A 15,745-nucleotide genomic window follows, 5' to 3' on the forward strand; every position below is an offset into this window, starting at 1 on the left:
AATAATATATTATCTATTAATCTATTAAATATATGACTTTCATTTGTGAGCTTACTATTATATTATTTTTTTTGTTTTACAATTTGTCATGTTAATGGTGTTATTTAAGTCATTTTTTATCTTAGTTTAATAAGATCATTAATAGTGTATTTAACTCAATCAAACTAATTATTATTTTAATTTACTTTTAAATTTAATTTTAATTATTTAAATTTATACATTGCCGTCAAATAATAATAGGAAGACAAAGGGAGATGAGTCGGATTGAATAAAAATAAATTATTAATAAATATTTAGTCAATTATTTTATAAATGATGCTAAATAAATATTACTAAATAATATGCTCAATTTGACCATTTTGTATTCTTGCAATGAGATGAGTTTTTTTACCCTAGCGTTAACATTTTTGATTGTTATATGTCATTTGTATTGATCATGTAATTGTGTTTGGATTGTTTATGTGATTTGTTTGTTTGCACAAAGAAAAGAGAGAACAAAATCAAATATCCAACAAAAATGGTTATTTTTCAATTTTTTATTGTTGAGATATTTTGTTAATTTTTAAACACATAATGCATGTTTTCTGTTTGCTTAGATTACTTGGTTTGAAGTGACTTAGAAAATATTAAAAAAATTGAAATATTTCTTCGTTTTTACCTTATGTATCAGAATATCAAGAGATAATATTTTTTATTTATTGGGGCAATTGCAATTAGAGGAGTTTTTTTACCCTAGCGTTAACATGTTTGATTGTTATATGTCATTTGTATTGATCATGTAATTGTGTTTGTATTGTTTATGTGATTTGTTTGTTTGCACAAAGAAAAGAGAAAACAAAATCAAATATCCAACAAAAATGGTTATTTTTCAATTTTTTATTGTTGAGATATTTTGTTAATTTTTAAACACATAATGCATGTTTTCTGTTTGCTTAGATTACCTGGTTTGAAGTGATTTAGAAAATATTAAAAAAATTGAAATATTTCTTCGTTTTTACCTTATGTCTCAGAATATCAAGAGATAATATTTTTTATTTATTGGGGCAAATGTATTTCCAAACTTCTGTCTATAAATCAATATTTAAAATTTTTACGACATTATTATATTCTCTAATCAATTTGTTTTACTTAGATTGATAGAAGGCCTTTTAGTTTGAGTTTTTATGTATTTGCTTATATTATTTTTGTAATATTATTTATTATGAAAATAATAGGTGAACTACAAAATTTGGTAGGTCTAAGAGTCCTCCGGTGAACGACAAATATGGATAAATTATTAAAATATATAATATCCAGTAGATTTTTGGCATGCGATTTTGTTCTAATTCAATGATTATGCATGATTCTAAATTTTTATTATATCACAAGTTAACACATGCCTAATATTTTTCTATGGTTTAAGAAAAATTGTGTGACTTCCTCCAATATTATCTCGATATATTTCGAGGTGACAACAAGATTGTTTTTGTCTCTTTTTTTAGTCAAAGTGTCTAACCAGCTAATTCATAACATATATGATGGTAGCATAGAAAACCCCTCGTCAAATAAATTCACTTAGCCAAATATTGAAATTCAAATAAAATTCTACAATATTTCATCAAATTAATTTTGACTATCATAAAATGCTCATGAAATCTAAATGGTTATATTATTAGATGAGAATCATGAGATATTGAATGAGACAAATACTTTGACATATATTTGAATGATATCTCATATGCATATCTTAATTACATTATTCGTATCTCTTCTCAAGATTTTTAAAATACAATAATTAATTTTATATATTGTTCCACAAGATATAAAATATTATAAAACAAAATATAAACTCGATAGAAGAAAATTTGTTTAGTTTCAATGAATAATATAATATTATGTTCTAAACGCAACAAATGAGATTGAACTATATCATCCTCATGACATGATGCACGCAATCATTATTTCAAAGCTTCCAAAAAATGACGATCAAGGTGACTTTCTTCAATTGCGTCAAATTAAATGATGACACAATTCTAAGATATAGTCATTTGAAGAGATTTCAAGTATTTTTCTCACAGTGATTGAGAAATAGTTGTTAAAAATTTATTAACCTTATAGCTATATGTTGATAATATTGATACTAAATATATAAAAATGATATCACAAATATCATAATATTTGAAGAAGGTGCAACATCATTCATTGGTTATGTTGTTGAAGAATATATAGGTTATACATATTTTTAGTCACAAGTGAAAACTTATCACGAGAAAAATCATTTTTTCTTAAGAGTTATAGTTGATGATTGTCAAAAGCGGAAAAATCATTTAACAATTAAAAAATAGTCGGGAAAATAAGATTATCAGATAAAAACAATGTAGAAAACAGAAAAAATGGCGTGATAAAGAAGCAAACTACGAGCATGTCAGATCCCCGATAAAGATTGTAAATAACATAATAGATGTTAAAGACGATCAGATACTTGCTGAACATACCAAAATAGTTATATGCATATTATAACAAACTACGACAAAGAGTTGTTGAGTTGTCAAAATCAACCAAGAAGCATATTAAAAAGTGTGTCAAGTGGATAAGATAATTTATCTGATTCACATACCGTCTATGGTCATGATTTTTTATTTTTTATGGCTTAGTTTGTTTCAGTTGATAAATATTATTAACCATGTTTTAATTCATTTAAATATTATCAAAATTTCGTACATATATTTTCAACAGTTTAGATTTTTACGTGCAACGCACGTACATTTTTCTAGTATATATATATATATATATATATATATAATATTTTAAAAAAATATGCAAATTATTTAGCATTTAAGCATGTTCTAAAACATTTATTTTGCAAATCCAAAATTAATAAAAACTCAATTAGCCAAAATTTTACAATTAACAAAAATACCCGTTAACTTATTCTAAAAATAATATTAATCAATCATATTTTGATTTTACTAGATGATAAGATTCTTAAGTCTATAAGATAGGGCTAATTCCATTTGGCCCCGTGATAAATCCAAATTGCATATAACCGCCTAAGTAGGGATGTAAATGATCTATACCAAGCCAAACAACATCAAGGTTAAGCTTGATTCGTTTAAGATTGATATGTAAATAGCTCGTTTATCTGTTTAACAAGTCTGGCTCGACCTCGACTCGTTTTCGAGTACGTAAAGCATACAATTGAGCTCGAATTTGAGCTTGATTCGAACTTGTTAAAAAATTTATATATATATATATATATATATATATATATGAACTAATTTTAAATCAGATATAAAAAAATAAATTCATTTATAAATAATCAAAACGACAAACATAACAACTAAAAATGTCTTTAGGAGCCACCTAAACAAGCCAAGCTCGAGCTCGCGAGCCTGTTAACGAACATGTTTGCGAGCTCACGTCTGAATATCTTTAGGCTTGAATTTGATTTGATTAAATTGTCGAGCTCGAGCTTGACTTGACATGATTAACAAATAAACTCAAACGAGCTTTTTATCGAGCCGATTTCCGAATAACTCGCTAACGGTTTAGTTCATTTATATCCCTACCCCTAAGCAATATTAATACGATAATAAAATCCTTCATTTTTTAAAACACAAGTTTAAAACCACTGCATCTGTCACTGTAGCTATATGCAAGAAAATAAAATTCAACCATAACTAGCTTCATTTCAAACGTATGAAGCCATAAAGTCTAGCGTACCGGGTTTTACGTGTGACTTGAAAAATAAAGGGACTTGACTTATTAACCTATTGATTTTATTCGGGGGGTTACATGCAACTTGGATTTATCATCGGCCGCCGAATGCAGCTAGCCCCTAACGATAGGGAGTACCCTATGTCCCTTATCCAATATAAATCGTCAAATCACGGGTTCTACGTCAAATGGACGGAGAACACCCAGCGGGTTTGACAAACTATATTGTATAGGACACCTTGTTGGCATGTAATTCTGGTTGAGCTAAAGCCAATAACGCATGAATATGATTACTACCCGGAAATATTGAGTTTCATAAAGACAAACTGGTGAACTAATTCATCTGAAATCGAGGTATGATTTGTTTTGAAGCAGAATCTACCTTCAAAGGACGCTCACTTAACAGCAGAGTCACGAAAAAAGAGGAAACTGACGAGCGCCTGAGGCATATGAGATGATGTTTCTTTTCAATGGAGAAATATGATGAGCGCCAAATAATGCAGCAGCTCGCAGAACGTTTAATGGACCAAAATCAACAGAATACGCCTTCTGAAACCCATCTAGGATTGCTGTCATTGTCAAGTTAGCAGGTTTTCTTTCTGATTCATATCTCCTAAGCAATGATACCTGAATGAAAATAACAAGGATAAGGTACTGAATAATGGTTTAATATACTCGAAATTAAAATATATAAAACACTCTGCGAGGCATATCAGTGGAAACATATTAGAACTGAATAATTACAGCTATTGCTACTGTCGTTCATGGGGTACACTAAAATTTTAACGACAATGTACGCGATATATTTTCCCAGGGCTTGGCCTGTAGCATACCTCCCCGATATCAGACCCCACAGCTATGCCTTCTGCGATGACTTTCGAAAGAGAAAATGCATCAGAAAATCCCATATTAACTCCTTGACCAGCCAAAGGATGGACAGTATGTGCCGCATCACCAACAAGAACTGCACGTTTCGAAGTGTAGAAATTAGCATGCATCAAAGACAATGGGAACACCATTCTTTCCGAGGCTAATTTTAAGGCTTTGGGTGGCACTTCAAAGCACTCATTGGCAGATGTTGTCGCATCTGCTGTTAGCCACGAAACCACGCCTCTCCCACCAAATAATTGTGATTCGGGATGTGGACCATAGCCATCATCCAAGGCCCGGTTTACTTCTTTCAAAAAATCACCCTCATGCATTGATTTCCGATCCAATGACTCTTCCGGGGTCATGGTCCAAACAATATTGCTGGAGTTGTCACCGATGGGTAGAAGTGCAATTGGACCATGGGGAAGAAATCGTTGCCAAGCACACCCATTTTTTATGGTATGCTCTACCGTACATATAATGGCATTCTGAGAATACTTCCATCCAGTAGTATCAATTCCTGCCAACTCCCTAACACGTGATTTTGACCCATCCGCTCCAACCTGTGACATAAGTAAGCTTGGTGCAAGAAAGAATAATAAAAAGGTTCTTAAGCCAAAACAGATGTTCAGTACTATAACATTAAATTGAAAGTTACCACTAATTTAGCACGTAAGCTACTGCCATCATTCAGTTCGAGTTTTGCTGAACATCCATGGGGACTTGATGAAGTGTTTGGTTGTAAGTTCATTGAACTTAACCTGAAAGGATATATCTTCTGCCGGAAGTCTGAGTTCTGCCAGAACAATATTGTCAAATGGAAAATGATGCCAAACTTCCATATGAACTAAGTAATTAATTAAAGCTGTGTTTGATTGTAAGGGGTTGGCGGATTCATTCTAACTGTTCTGATTAATTTGGATGCTTAATTAAAGGTATCATTTCAAATCCGTTCTTCTAAATCCAACCCACAATGAAATGCTTCCATCCAAACACAATTTAATAGTTGTAGATGAACAACCTTCCGTTTCATATGATAAACAATTCAAAAACTCGTTCAAACAAACAAAACCATAGTTTTGAAGGGCAAGGTGGCCAGAGGTGTTGGGGTTCAAGGTGCGAAGCAAAAAGGTGGGCGTCTTTCAAAGGTGAGGCATATTAAAGTAAAAACTTTTATATCAAACAACTCCATCAAATTCAAACAAAGCTGTGTGCCTTGCACCTCGTTAACTTTGCACCCTGTGCCTTGGGGTATCAATACCCCTCGTCGCCATTGTAGAATTATAGAGTAAATTTAAGGGTTTGATAAAAAGAGAGGATTTATAGGGATTTGATCATACTAATTATGGAATTCTATTTTTAGGAGATTTGGTAACTAAGAGTCAGCCCTAGTGGTGACTGGTTTGCATCATTTACTTGCATAATTATTGTCTTGTAGTTGTACCCTGTAGAAATGATAAGAAAAATTGTTCTCTCAAAACTACATCCTTGGTGTGTTTAGCACCATTAATAACTATGCTAAAACATTTTTCAGTACACTCCATAAAATTAAGTACCTGTATGCACGATAAAAGAGACTTGTGAAGCACTTTATTCTCCACCACACACCTGAATGAAAGGCCAAAACTCGTTATATGCAAGAAAGAGAACTGACTTTATGATTATGAGATGTTTCACGCTGCTGAATTTTCTCTCACCCAAGTACTTCTTTGTCGATATCCTTTGCATTGTATCTTGTATATGCTAGACCAGTATAATCCCAAACCTATATGTGGAAGTTCAAAAGGTTCAGACATAAATAGAACTAAAAATTCAGGAACTCTATTCTAGCTATGACGAAATGTTAAAGGACCTAGGCATGGTTATTGTTCATATGAACAAGCACGCATCAGAAGAGAGAGAAGGCACACAAAGCAGGTGTACAATCCTAAAGAGATGCTGTGCAATAGCACAATTGCGTGGTAAATTTTTATAATGATTCTTGAAAGTTGTGTTTGGATGAAAACATGTAATTTGGGGAAAAAATTCAAGGTGATTTCAAACGACACTGATATTGGAAAAAATTTCAAGGACGAATTTCAAATGACACTGATGTTCCACACTGCTGAATTTTCTCTCACCCAAGTACTTATTTTTCTGTATCCTTTGCATTGTATCTTGTATATGCTAGACCAGTATAATCCCAAACCTAAAAGTGGAAGCCCAAAAGGTTCAGACATAAATAGTACTAAAGAACTCTATTCTAGCAATGACGAAGTGTTAAGAGGACCTAGGCATGGTTATTATACATATGAACAAGCACAAGTCAATGAAGAGAGAAAAGGCACACAAAGCAGGTGTACAATCCTAAAGGGATGCTGTGCAATAGCACAATTGTGTTGTAAAATATTACAATGATTCTTCAAGGTTGTGTTTGGATGAAAACATTTAATTTGGGGAAAAAAATTCGGGTAGGGATTTCAGATGACACTGATATTGGATGGATATATTTGAAATCTTACAATTATCAATACAAAAGATCAAATGAAACGAGATAGAGATGGATAGAATTTGAAATCATGGATTGAAATTTTTCAATCCAAACCCATTCTAACAAAATCGAAGCGAAATGGTGTTTAAAATGTACAAGGATATTGTTAGCTTGAGCATTGAAGGGTAGAAATGCTAAACGTGGAAGGGACTCAATTAAAGGAAGTCTCCAGACTTCACATGTGCAAAAGGGTAAACATGATAGCTGGTTAGAACTGGAAGTAAGCCACTGTTTGATTTCATGAGAAACTTCAACCAGAAACCTCTGATTAGTACCAAACGTTGTCCCTGAAGTTTGACACTTTGTATTTTGAATGCTTAGGATATGCCATTTTACTTATTGCCAGAAAGTTCCACACGACTCAACTGGGGTGTCACAGGTTCAGGTTTCTATAATGGCAACAGATCGACGAGGAAAGGCCAACGATACGAGTCCTTTATGAGATCTTGCGTTTCTAATTAACAAAAAGATTGAAACTGATCCTTTTAATGGGAGGAAAAAGGTAGATAGATGGAATTTGGAAATAACTACGTTTTTCACAAAGGTCATGTTTGAGGACTAGAAATGTGTGTTTTAATGTCTTCTATGTAGATGCTAAGCGGAATTGTTAGTGTCATCAATCCATTTTTCAGAAATTACAAAGTTGGAGGTAAATGCTTCATTTCAAGGAAAAAAGGCGACAGAAAGCAAGCGATAGACAGAATCATATAAGGTGCAACAATAATCCTGCTCCCTAAGCACGGCATGCTCAAGGCTGACAGGGGCCAACACCCCAACATATGAAAGAAACTAAAGTTTTATGTGATTTTTCTAAAATGCAAACTTCAACCACTTCCAAAAAAGACAATTCCCCATTTAAATTCCTAGACCCGTTTTCCAATCAATATATTCATGCATAATAGCATCAACTTACCACACCCCAAAGAGCGAGGTGTGAGACATTAAGGAGTGGATCAAACCAATCATACGGACAACATATAAGATCGACAATGCCATTACCTGCATCTTATCAAAATAGGCATGTCGATGCTGTTCAATATATTGCCAGGCCCCAATATCTGAAAAGAACAGATATCATACTTGCATAGTTCATTAAGAAACCTTGCCACAAATTCCCATATAAAACCCAAGAAAAAATAAATAAGTCCGAGCCAAAATTCTCTAGAATTGTGTAAATGGAAGGTTTTCCCTTTATACTGACCCACCAGGCTTCTCCTACTAATCAGTTTGGTTTGTTATTTTTGGATTTTATAACATCATCAATCCATACAAGGACTCACTGTCATTAAAGTTTTGAGATGGATGTTTATTTTTAATTTCAGGAGAGCAAAATAAAATATTAACCTAGCAAAGAAACAATGACTTGCACCATAGGAAATTGATGCAAAATTGAGTTTCAATGGAAAAACCAAAGTGTTGGTTTGCAAAAGGGTGAACGTATGGAAAAAAAGGAAATCTCAAATATGTTGCCAAAGAAACCAATTAATTCATCGCTAGGAATACAAAGGTGAAATCAGATGTAAATTAATAATCAGGTATAAATCTTCGACAAAGAATCGTTTTTCTCTTCGAAAGGAGTTACTCCTGGATAATCAAGAAATGCCAGTGTAGGTTTCAAGACAAAGAAACATTGTAATATTGGTTTTATCTGCAGATTTTTAGAAGACAGATCACCATCTTCCTAATATATTTGTGACAGTTTAAATTCAGCCAAACATAGAAACAGACAGGCTTCAAGTAAATGCAGCCATCGTATGCTTCCAAAGGATGGTACAACCAAAAAAGTAAAAGTAAACCGAAACATCACGTGCACTTAAAAATAAACTAATCATCATGCATTCAGATTAGATTGTGCCACTAACATAAACAGGTTGAAGCCAAAGTAAATTACCGATTCTTTATGTAGCATTTAGAGGAACAATTCACCCAGCATATCTTGAACTTTCCGAGACTTAGTAGCATATATCACAACAAACAAGTTCCTAATAACTTACATGATGTTGCTTTTATTTTCTAAGTCAATTGTTACACTTCCTCTTAGATTTCAAAATTATACAATAGAATATAGGAATTGAGAAGTATTACCTTTGAAATACTCTATAGTTGTCGGGGTTACTGTACTAACCCTTGAATCTGGAGGATCCTCTTTCTCTATGTAATCTTTACTCAGTAACATAGGATTGCTATCAATTATAGCAATATGTAGTTGCTTTGTCAATGGCGAGCTTGCTGCAAGAATGTGTATATATTCATATATGATTCAATTGCACATAAAACATTTACTTTTTTATATAAAATTGATAAGCATGCATCAACACTTATAAAATCATTCTTCTCCAATATGCAACAGAAATCAGCGAGGAAAAATGGTAAAATAAAGATGTCTTCAGTCATACACTTACAGAATAAAATAAATGACCAACAAGGTTTCATCATTGCAAAGTATAGACTTCACAACTTTTTTAAATGGAAGTCACATAAAGAAGAGAGAATTAAAATAACTTTAAGCTCCTTTTCAAATGCACATGCATTTTAACAAAATATATATAGCTTCATGACATGTGCAAAGTTCTAACTAGAAATTGGAGCACATTGCCAATGTCAAAGCTCAAAAAACAGGTTTGGAAAGTTGGAGCACATGGCCAATAGATTGATTATAGTTATGATTTTATGGTATTCCAATAGCTTTGGTTTCCCAGCCCCGGTGGCATTCCACTAGTTGATGATAGTTATAGTCGCGATATGGTAAACTAAATTTCCTGGCCTCAGGTGAATAGAAGCTGATGAGCGTTAAGGCCCCACTGGTATTCCAATCACAGGTGTTTGTATGGTATTTCGGTATGCATAGTTAAAGACATGAATTGTATTCTAGTGATGGTTTATGGTATTCATTTAGTTGTTGGATTTATTAAAGAGCTACTGCTATCAAAGAGTGTTCTTTGCCACGACATATGCTTTACATTTGATTTATGGCTAACTAAACTACTTTGTCTCCTTTATACTTGAGTTTAGTGTATTTAGCCCACCTTCTTAAGTTTTGATTTTACATGCATTAGAGTCAAATTTAAAGGAGACAGCAGGGCTGGAAGGACAACTTGTGGAACTAGGTTGAGATGTAGCTACCCTTTTGATTATATTTTGTGACGGTAGCTATTAGAGAGATATTTCTATATAAGATTGTGTTATCAAACATATGAGACGAATTGTACATGGCATTATTTGTCAATGTATATGTATCATGTTGATGCTTTTTATTTTGGAAAAAAAAAGGTCATTCAAGTTTATAGACCCGAATCAGGTAAACTAAATTCCTTATTTATAATTGCATGTCAGTGAGCCCCACACAAGGTGCCTAAGAGTCATACTTGAATACTTCAAAAAGTAAAAATCAAGATTTTTCATCTAAGTTCAGTATGTGAACATTAAAGGCCATACGAAAATCTCAAAACACCAGCAAGATTAACATGATGAGAAAATAATAACCCAAATCCTGTGACATTGCAGCAGTATTAATAAAATGGCACATACCCAGAGAACATGCCAGAGCCATGCCGACCATGCCACCTCCAACAATAGCAACATCATACACACAATCATCTCTAGAAAATTTCTGTTTGTCTGCAAGCTCCTTGTTATAGACAACAATTAAAGAGTTAACTTTTCTGAAAAAACACTTCAAATAGGGTAAAAAAAGCCTATGAGAATTCATATCACTATTCAATGCTGATGAAACCTAAGATACAAGAAGACCCGAAAAAATAAAAGCTTAAAATTTATTTTGAACTAGTAACAAATCTTCACAATTAATGGCAAGTGATCAGTATACACAAAACCAAAAAAGTTAAAGGTTAGGGCTCAAAAACAAAGAAGAACACCAATTAATTGACGTAGGAAACTTCAGAAATTGGAGAAACGGTATAGAATGGTATCCATAGTACATAAAACATCTACATTACGCCAAAAAGTAGTGGTGCTCCATCCAACTCCAAAGATTTTTAAAGGAGTATTGTTCTCCAAAAAATGAAATTTTGTAAGTGGTAAGTCTACTATTGTCCCCAAACACGAGTAGGCACATCAGAAAATGATGAACAAAAAAAACTAAAGGAAGGAAAAACACTTCAGAAGAAAAGGGGGAAGTAGAACTGCTCAATGTTCACAAAAGCTACAGTATTCCATTATGTCCAATAAATAGTTTAATAACTGAAAACTAGAAAATTAAACAAAAGTATTTGTTCACAAAAAAAAATCGCCATTAGTCCCTAAGGATTTTCTGATCCTTTTCCCTCGTTTTGTATATTGTGAATTTCTATTTTCTAATTTTAATACTGATCAGAAAGAATTCTGACTTACAATATGAAGCACCATACAGTAATATATTTATGAAGAATCGGGAAAATCGATATTCCGTTATTATTTTACCCTCCACTCTTCAAAGGCACATTTAAATTGACTTAACAAAATGAGTTTCCTCGTCTCGTTCAAGAGAATAGTATCTGATGATAAGCAGCTACATAAAAAAACATGAATCCCAAAGCTCGAGGAGGAGAAATTACATGGAAACATATTGAAAATTATAGTGTAAATAATGCAAATGAATGAGAACAACAACTGTAATGGCAAGAATCACAAAATGCAATACCCAAAATTGATTCAAAGAACTCGTCTTCTGTCTGAAAGTACTGGAAGTTGAAAAAATATCATAGAGAAAGGTAAAGTAAACACGAGACTAACTTGATCACTGTCAGAACCAGGCAACTTTACACCTGCACCGCTGCATAGAGTTCTCTGTGCAAATTTCAAGACATGGGTATTGAATGCCACTCTGCATGTAGTTATCCTTGTCCAAACACCAAATAGAAAACATTCAAGAAAGATCCAAACATCGAGTTTGTTTATTTATACTCATATTGTCGGATAACTTCAATGATCATATGGAATTGAAATTCACTAACATATGGAGAGAGACAACTTAATAGGGGAATTGACACAAAGAGCCCTAGTCAAGCATAAATTTTAAAATAATGACCTTCATTTGTAAAAATAGACATGATCCTAAGCATATGATGACAAGTTTTTAGTAAGACGGAAGTAATTTTTTATTATTCAAATTTTACAAGACTATTTTGTAAAATGTCCCCAACTTAATGAATATTCAAGGTCTAAGTTTCCTAAAACCGAAAACCATATATGTGACATTAAAACACAAGAATAGGTAGACAAACAAGACCCAAAGAGATAAATTTGAAAAAACAAACACTTATTGTATACTCATATTGCATCCACGGAAATCAGTTTATTGAAAACAAAAAAAATCTTCGCTCTTAAAATTTATGATTATGATCTACAAATTGTTTTCAATGAAAATTAATAAAAAGAGCCAAGCAAACAAGAAGGAAAAAAACAACCATCTCCATAAGCACCAAGATACTGTTAGAGTAGATGGACTGCAAGCCAACGGTTGGCTAGCGAATTTATTGACTCAAGTGTAATAAAAAATCTTTATTTTAATATAATTTAATTTTTTATGGTTTCATTTTACTTTATCTGTATACCCATGCAATCAGCATAGATAAAGTCTTTGATTATATTTTAATATGAATGAATCGTAATTCGATCTTGAAACTCATTTGTAAACACTGTATATTCTAAATTCGTTTTTAGTCGAGTCAGCCATCTAAAAATAAGGATAAAGTCCGCTTGAGGTTGAGACTAGCATCTGTAATATTGTGTGCCATGTTTCGTGGTAAGGGGCTAAGGGCAGAGAGATGTCCAATCATGCAGATGGGTAATCATACGATGATTGAACCGAACATCCCTCCCTCAGACTTTCCAAGTGGTTATCATTCATCGAGATGAAATGTTTGTGGTTGTGATTGTACTTAATCCTTACGACCCGGGACAACACTAAGCTCTGCATACTAGGATTGTGTTTTGACTCGTTTACCGACTCCCCGAGAGTCACAAGGTGGCGAGGATGGGTGCAATTGCGACATATGTAGGAGCCAGTGCATTGTAATCGGGAATTCACCGCTCACCTACGAGTGTGGATATCCTATGTGATCTATCGAAATAATAGTGCATGAAATCTCTGGCCAGAGTGTGAGATGTACATTAGAGAAAGAGTTCTCCAGTTGTGCATGCAATGACACTATGAATATTTCATGATTGTATCACATAGCTATCGAATCTAATATACAACCCTCGATGAACCAATGGTTGCAGATTCGGTCGGGATATATGAGATGAAGGGACCATAATATACGTTAATCATAACCGACTGGTTCTTGCAGGCATTATCAATGATACCTAGGGAATCATGGGACGATGCTACTAAACGTTCTTACTATGATTCGATGGGTTTAATTAGAAAATGATTTCTGACATTCTCATGACCAAATGTTGGTGCATGAAATGAGGCAAATTGGGGTAAGCCCGAATAAAGGAAACTGTCCTGAATCACAAAGAGTTGTGAACACACAGCTAGCTGTATCCCTGAATCATTGAGGGTCACACAAACACTGGATCATTTGTTTTTTTGGAGAGAATAAATTCAATGAGTTGAATTTATATAAAATTATGATATAGTAAATTCAAGGGTTGAATTTATGATAATTAAATTTTGAGAAAATAAATTCAAGGAGTTGAATTTATGAGATAGTAAATTCAAGGAGTTGAATTTATGATATTTAAAATTTGGAGAGAATAAATTCAAGGAGTTGAATTTATAAAATTTGAGAATTTAATTATTAAATTCAAAAGTTGAGTTTATTAAATATTAAATTAAATATAGTGGGAAGTATGTTTAATGGGCTTGTAGGAGTACAAGTCCAACATACTAAATAATTAAAGTTCTTAATGGACTTTGATTAATAATTAAACTAGTTAGACTAGTCCAATTAATTAATCAGGCCTATTAATGTTAATTAAGAGGCCTAAATCTATATTGATTGAAATTAGGTCATGCATTTATAATAAAAGGAAAGGAGGCACAAACCCTAGCCTCCATAAGACTTGCAATTTTCGAAAATTGCCTCTCCATATTCTCTCAAGATTTCGGCCATCCCTTGAATAAAATTAAGGGTTTGAGCCTCCTATTGATATTTCTTCTCCAACGCAAAACTTCTTCAAAATTTCTAGTGCAATTTTGAAGATGAACAAATATTCCAATCGTGGACCGGATTAGGAGATCGAAGAAAGGAGTTCTTGAAAAAAGTTCATATGGATTTACAATAAGAGCTACATCCGCTGATATCGGAGTAGTTGGAGTCAAGTGAAAATTGTTAACTAAAGGTTAAACATCCTATGAATGTTTATTTAATTTAAACAATACAAGTGTCCAAAAAATATTTTGAATGTTAAAATAATATTATAAACTTTCGCTGCGATTTGGACACGAAAAAAACGATAACGATACATTCTAAAGTAACAACAATATCAAATTTCATCTCAAAATCATGGCTCCAATAGAGTTCACGTTCAGGCACAACCTCTTTCATTTTCTACACCACAAGAAGCTAATTTCGCCAGTTCTTGTCACCCATTAATATCTTAAAATGCAGGACACAGCATCAAAGAAACTCGGAGCAAAAAAAAAATCTCAAAAACCCATTTAAATGTTGACTGAAATTTCAAAAGAACCGGTGAAGAATAATCCCCGCAACTAAGCATGGTTCACCAAATTTACTTCATTGAATATCTGATACAACCCCAACATGGATAATCATAAATTCAAAATAATATAATCGGGAAAAAAATGAGAAGCAAATAATTCGACATACCAAATAGCTAATTAATCGAAAAATCACAGAAACATTAATTTCGTACCTGTTCATTCTACAGAACCGATCGATTTGAAAGAAGCAGAAGACTGAGAATCCAAGTAACAGGAATCGAAAAGTTGGGTCAAAAATGAGTTTTCAGATTCTGTTCGAACTACGGGCTGAGCCCAACTTTAAATTCCAGTTGTTATTGGGCTATATAATACTGCGGGTTAATGAATTCGAGTCGGGTCCAGCCCAAAACAAATTTTGTAAAAGCCTAGTTATAAAATGTTTATGTTGAATGAAAATATATAAAATCAAACACAAAATTTTCGATAAGTTGTGCAAAATATTACGCCAATGTATCATTTTCTGTAACATTCTTAATTAATGAGTTATAAATTTTTATAAGCAATACACGTGGTAAATTTCTATTGGTGGTACACAGATTGTTAGACAAAAATGTTACAGGAGATTTTCTCCATAATATTACGAAAAATTAATAATTTTGGCCTTGTATGTTGGCATATTTCTGATTTTGGTCATAGATTTATGTTGTCAAATTCCGGTCTTAGTCTGTTTGTTATTTTTGTGTTTTTAATTTGCAATGTTGGTTCTTTTCTCGACGTGGTGTTAATATGTCACCGACGAAGCGCTGGCTTGCTGTTGATGCGTCCCTCACATATGCAGTGTTACATCAGCACTTGCAATGAAAAATATTCGAAATTGCCAAAATCTAGAAAATACAGAATTAAAACTCAATTTTGAAAATACTGAATACCGTAATTGTTTAAGGAAAAAGATATATGACGAAAATTACAATCTAGCCTAATATTAATATATAGAATGGTTTATAAAATTTATTTGCATAGGACACAAATTTAAATAA

At 32.8% G+C, this 15,745-nt stretch overlaps 1 protein-coding gene across 2 annotated transcripts; it reads right to left on the reverse strand.

Annotated features, from left to right (window-relative positions):
• Positions 1-3,498: 3,498 nt before the first annotated feature.
• LOC142547648 (uncharacterized) lies at positions 3,499-15,023 on the reverse strand. Of its 2 annotated transcripts, XM_075656028.1 has the most exons (10): positions 14,921-15,023; positions 11,828-11,933; positions 10,625-10,724; positions 9,182-9,325; positions 8,096-8,154; positions 6,264-6,331; positions 6,123-6,174; positions 5,225-5,362; positions 4,530-5,129; positions 3,499-4,323 (listed from the first exon to the last, which is right to left on the reverse strand). In XM_075656028.1, exons 1-10 carry the CDS (start codon positions 14,926-14,928, stop codon positions 4,108-4,110), a joined length of 1,491 nt encoding a protein of 496 aa, XP_075512143.1. In that variant the 5' UTR covers positions 14,929-15,023; the 3' UTR covers positions 3,499-4,107. The 2 variants fall into 2 exon arrangements, with proteins under 2 accessions (XP_075512143.1, XP_075512144.1); XM_075656029.1 differs by lacking the exon at positions 14,921-15,023 and having other exon boundaries at positions 10,625-10,714; positions 11,828-11,939.
• Positions 15,024-15,745: the final 722 nt, after the last annotated feature.

Source organism: Primulina tabacum, chromosome 5 (genome assembly GCF_025594145.1).
Source record: "Primulina tabacum isolate GXHZ01 chromosome 5, ASM2559414v2, whole genome shotgun sequence".
Taxonomy (NCBI): domain Eukaryota; kingdom Viridiplantae; phylum Streptophyta; class Magnoliopsida; order Lamiales; family Gesneriaceae; genus Primulina; species Primulina tabacum.

Excerpts from the sequence above, each read along its gene's own strand:
- LOC142547648 (XM_075656028.1), bottom strand. Across the intron at positions 10,725-11,827 it reads CTGGTTCTGACAGTGATCAA|GAGCTTGCAGACAAACAGAA; the intron begins GTTAGTCTCGTG and ends GTCTATAACAAG. Across the intron at positions 9,326-10,624 it reads GGCTCTGGCATGTTCTCTGG|CAAGCTCGCCATTGACAAAG; the intron begins GTATGTGCCATT and ends ACATTCTTGCAG.